This window comes from Hippocampus comes, unplaced genomic scaffold (assembly GCF_001891065.2).
Source record: "Hippocampus comes isolate QL1 unplaced genomic scaffold, H_comes_QL1_v1.1 scaffold367, whole genome shotgun sequence".
Lineage (NCBI taxonomy): Eukaryota > Metazoa > Chordata > Actinopteri > Syngnathiformes > Syngnathidae > Hippocampus > Hippocampus comes.
The window spans coordinates 1,499,368-1,504,936 of NW_017805741.1; the positions used below are offsets into that span (position 1 = coordinate 1,499,368).

General features: G+C 51.7%; 1 protein-coding gene across 1 annotated transcript; it reads left to right on the forward strand.

Moving 5' to 3' along the window:
- Positions 1 to 404: 404 nt before the first annotated feature.
- Positions 405 to 2,484, forward strand: LOC109523884 (heparan sulfate glucosamine 3-O-sulfotransferase 2-like). Its single transcript, XM_019883324.1, has 3 exons — positions 405 to 447; positions 489 to 780; positions 1,569 to 2,484. Exons 1-3 carry the CDS (start codon positions 405 to 407, stop codon positions 2,185 to 2,187), a joined length of 954 nt encoding a protein of 317 aa, XP_019738883.1. The 3' UTR covers positions 2,188 to 2,484.
- Positions 2,485 to 5,569: the final 3,085 nt, after the last annotated feature.

Sequence of the window (5,569 nt, forward strand, 5' to 3'; positions counted from 1 at the left end):
GAGCCCCCCCCGGGTTTAATGCAAAGCTTGATGTGACGTCACGGCGAGGTTTTTTTTTTTTTTTTTTTTAAGATCTTGCGTGTGCAGAGATCCAGACTAAGTGGTCAGACCGCGCGCGTCTTGCCCGGCGGTGCGTTATGACCATGGCCGCAAGAGCGGGCCACTGTGAGGACAGTTTTTTTTCCTCCACCCCCCCCCCCCCCCCCCCCCCCGGTTCGACATTATTCCAGTGGCATTTAACAGATGCTTGTGGTCACTGCTACTGCAGCTTTAATGAAGCTTTCTCCATTTTTACAACACTCGCAGCACTCAACAACTTTCCGACTGACTAATCAGAATTTAGCCACAGTGCTCCCGTCTTGCTTTTTAAAGGGCTGGTAAGTTCTGAATTAGTAGAAGAGGAAATGCAGCATCTGGACAGGAAGTGGGACTTCCTGATTGGGGGGGGTATTAAGGTGGGGGTGGATGGGCCTAAATCTTAAACACAGAGGTCAAAAACTGCGGTGGGGTGGCGCCGGCGGCCGGCGGAGCCTGCGCGTCTCCTCCGCCGTTATCGCGGGCGCTTGCGCCGCCGCGCGCCGGGAGCGACGCGCCCAGTCCGCCCGTGGCGCACCCCAAGTTCGGCAATAAAAAGTTGCCCAACGCCATCATCGTTGGCGTGAAGAAGGGAGGAACCAGGGCGGTTCTGGAGTTCATACGCATCCACCCGGACGTGAGAGCCGCTGGCACCGAGACGCACTTTTTTGACAGGCACTACGGCAGAGGGCTCGAGTGGTACAGGTAAGCTCGCAGGATGTTGGGGGCGGACAGCGCATGAGGTGCACTCGTCGAATACTCCGGGAGAAGTTCTGCAGAATTTTGATTGATGCTGTCCGAACTATTGATTCTGGAAAAAGTGGAGGATCGAAATACTCGACACACAGCAGGTAGGGCGAAACCTCTGACTGAATCAGTGCAAGAGCAATGTCCACAGCACAAATGCATCTTAAGGTATTTTAGATACATATACACACACAATATATACACACACACACATTCATTTATGTAAGGTTTAACTGTGAGACGTGACGCCAGCATCCACTTAAAAGGGTCGAAATGAAGACTGAAAAATCATATGGCACCGACATTCCCGTTCATGATTTGCCATGAAGCGATATCGGCCTCGGTATTGTGGTCAGCGGCGCTCCGGCATTTTGATTGTCAGCCCCCAGAGAAGGTCAAATGCCAACTCAGACTTTGGGGCTTCGGAAGGCCATCACAAACCTTCGTTTGCGTCCGAGGAGTAAAAGGTCAAAACTGTGCGGCCGGACAGCTAGTTATTGAGCGGCGGAGCTGGCCGTGCGCAAGCGTTGTCAGGCGAAAAGGTGAAGCTCGAGATTCCGCAAAGTTGACAAATGGGAAGCGCTCTCAGAGGGCTGCGGTGCCAGACTTTTCCCTTGTGAGGAAGTCAGCCCAGTCGCCTGCTGGCTGCGGCTTAGCTTGTGCAGCCTTTGCCACGTGCCGCGCCGTAAGGAAAATCATTTGAGAGGTTGTAAACGAGAAGCCTTTGCTTTTGATCTCTCCTTCAGAGGTGCGATGCCGAGGACCCTTGAAGGGCAACTCACCATGGAGAAAACGCCGAGCTACTTTGTGACAAAAGAGACGCCGCGCAGGATCGCCGCCATGTCCCGAGACACCAAGCTCATCGTGGTGGTGCGCGACCCCGTCACCCGAGCCATATCGGACTACACGCAGACTTTGTCGAAAACCCCCGACTTGCCGAGCTTCCGGGAACTGGCCTTCCGGAACCAAAGCTCGGGCCCGGTGGACACCTCCTGGAACGCCATCCGCATCGGCCTGTACGCCCTTCACCTGGAGAACTGGCTGCGCTACTTCCCCCTGGCTCAGATGCACTTTGTCAGCGGCGAGCGCCTCATCGCCGACCCGGCGGGCGAGCTGGCCCGGGTGCAGGACTTCCTGGGGCTCAAGCGCATCGTCACCGACAAGCACTTCTACTTCAACCGCACCAAAGGCTTCCCGTGTCTCAAGAAACCCGAGAGCAGCGGCTCGCCTCGCTGCCTGGGGAAGTCCAAGGGCAGGACTCACGCGCAGATCGACCGGGACGCCGTCGAGCAGCTGCGCGACTTCTACAGACCCTTCAACGTCAAGTTCTATGAGATGGTGGGGCACGATTTCAAGTGGGACTAGTAGTTGGGGCCGACCCGTACTTTTACAGGGCAGACGGACCGATTCCGAGGAGGCGTGCAGCAAATCCAATCAAACCTGGCGGGGCATCACCTCCGCTTGACCATTTCGCTTCCCGAGCCTATTCATCGAAAAGCAGAGCAAAAGGGTATTCTGGGAAGAAGGACTATCAAGTGACGGTCAGACGCCTTGATCGGTACTTTAAGGTATGAAGCAAAAGCACTTTAGGGGATTTTCTTGCGTGTTGATCCATTCAATTCCGCCCATCGCCCCAGTCAAAAGGGATCTGGAGTCATCCCACGCTTGGCCAACAAAGGGATTTGATGCCTGTGAATATTCTCTCAAAGAGCGTGGCACCCTTTTTTGATTAAAAAAATATATATATATCTATATATATATATATAGATATATATAGATATATATAGATATATAGATATATAGATATAGATAGATATAATTTATGCAATTTTTGTTCGTTTTTTTTCATGTACGTTTCAAATGTTTCAAAGCATTGTACAGCACTTTGAGTTGCATTTTTATGTATGAAAAGTGCTATCTAAATAAAGTTTGATTGATTGAAGCATTCACACTAGCATTCAGACTCAGCGAATGGGAAGTGAACTCAGGTTGCTGCTACAAGCTAAACAAAAATGATCAGAAGACCTCATTTGGTTCAGGGTGCCACACAGATCCAAACAATGCTCGTATAACACACAGTTGAGGAAGGGCGTGGCAGTTCAGTGACACACAAGAAAAAAAAAAAAGACACGCATGGCATCCAAATCAGCAAAAACAACTTCACATCTAAGTCAAGCGTCATCATCACCAATCCAACCATTTCACGTTGAGAAGCTCGGCATTTGCAGCAAGCCAATCTGTCTGGTGGTGTCAAAATGGCCGCCCAGCTCAGCACAAGTTGCACAAGGGGCAATTTTGTCCCTGCTCTTGTGTTTGCACGTCTAAGCAACGCGTGAAATGAATGGTTGGCAAAAGAAAGAAGAGGGTGCAAAACTTAGCTTTTGTGGCGAGCCAGATTCCAAGCCGGGCGCAGGCAGCAGAGTCCGAGTCGATCCCAGGAAAGTCAGGGCCACGGGATTCTCCCAAAGTCCAATCAGTCGTTGGGGGCCATCTTTGTCAAGCGACGCACTTTCTTTCACTTTACTCCTGCCTGAGTCTTTCTTGGATTTTGCCACTCCGTTTGGAAAGCTTGGTTCCCTCCATGCTCAAAGGTGTCACCTCGATTTCCTTCTCCACTTCCTGTTCCTCTTTTACTTCCTGTCAGTCAGCCAATAAAATGAGAGAATGTTGAAGAAAGAGCAAGTCAACCAGCAAACAGAAAAACAAGAATAGGACGTGCAGAAAACTCACAAAAGGAAAAGCAATACAAACAAATTCATCCAAAAAATTTTTTTAAAAATCAAGATACTGCTGGGGGACAATTTGAAGCAGCTTGCTGTACTTTGACCTTTGACCTGTTCCACCAACAGCCTTCCCTCTTGAAATCTCCTCCTTTGTCAGATCATTTGAGGATCCTGCATAGTATTTTCTCACACTTTTTTTTTTAACTTCTTGATTGTGGCGAAAAAAAAAAACTTCAAAGATGCTCTTCATGCTTGGCACCCTCAAAGCTTACCTATCCGCATTTTTTTTTTAATTTTTAGGCTCTGCCCCAACGTGACCTCCAGGCGGGGACGTCGGTGATGTGCATTCACTCACTGTGACGCCCCCCGCCTGTCGCCGTCGTTCCTTGCATAGCAGCAGCACATATCCAGATCTTCACACACACACACACACACACACACACACACACACACACACACACACACACACACACACACACACACACACAGACATCCACACAAAGATGCTGTCGGTGAGCAGCAGACGCCACCGCGAGCAGTTCCAAGGATGGTGCACACGGGTCCTAATTAGGCCTGAGGGCCGGGAAGGCGCAGACCCGGGGAACAAGCGGCAGCCAGAGTCTGATTAGACTCTCCCAGCGCTCGGCCCTCCTGAGATTGCTTGCAGGTCAAATCTCTCTCACACTCTCACACACACACACACGCGCTTTGCTTACTTTTCAAATCTCAACTCCCGCAGGAGGCGGCCTATGCAAATGTTGAAATTCTTTGCCGCGGCAGGTTGACGACGTGACCTATTTGCGCCATCTTCGGAACTTCTCCGTGCCGAGGCAACGAGGCGCTCGACGGCGGCCACACCACAAGAGAAGACAAATATGCCGCATTGTCGACAAAGATGCCCGTTTTAAAAAAAGAATAATAAGAATTCTTTTGACTCTATTCCGAACTGAACGTTCAAACAAAGATGCGGCAAAGTTCCCCCCCAAAACAAAACAAATTAATTGACAGTCAGAAGACAGAGTTGGGAGTGCTGAAAAGTCACCGAAATGTCAGCCAGATGTCGGGGCTCTCGCCCTAAAAGCTACCCGCTGACTTTTAATGACCTCGCAATTTCACAAGGAACCCCGCATTGTTTGTTAGCAATTCTCCAACAAGCGTTAGCGTCGCCCTGCGGCCCAACGCCGATCATGCGGCACGGCCGCTCCATTGAAGGCGGACTACTTCGAACGAGGAAGATGGAAAAACGAGGTTCCTTCCCGAGCCGGCGACACCGCAGAGGATGACGGCGAACGCCGCTCGGCCCCTCGCCCTCCCCGATTGTTGAGTCGGCCGACAGGACGTCCCAGAGGGCGAAATCGTCAAATTAAAAAGGACGAGCTGACAAGTGTGTGGCGCGCTCACGAGTACGAGGACCTTCCTGCAGCTCTCGGCAGAGCCACGGCGGAGGCGCGGTCTGCGGGGAGGCCGCGTCGGAGGTGATGTGCTCTAATCAGCTTCTGGCCAGAAAAGTCGAGAGCGGGAGAAATGAGGCGGGCGGCGTCGAGGGAAAGTCGGGTCATCTCGCCGCAAAACTTGCGAATGTGCTCGAGGACCCGGACGTCGCAATTCTGAGGCCGCGTGAAACGCTGAAACGCCCGTGGAAAATGGGGGAGGGCGAATTTTATTCAGAACACAAAAACCTGGCATTTGAACAGGGGTGTGTAGACTTTTTTTTTTTGCATCCACCTCACGTAATAATCTCCTGGGCTGACTACGATCCATGAGCGTGTTTTTCACAGTCGTCAGAGGACACTGCAGACAGCGCAGCATTCTACGTCAAGTCTTCAAATGACGCGCGGCGATCGGAGCCGACCCTTGATGACATCATTCGTCAAGAAGAGGCCGCACGACTTCTCCAAACTAATCACATGTGTCCAAGTCTTGCAAATAGGAAAACGCCGCCCGCCCGGCTGCCCGTCAGAGCACCGGGCGGCCGCTCGTTTCTCCTCACCGAGGCGGGGCTGGCGGAAACGGCCAATCTTTCA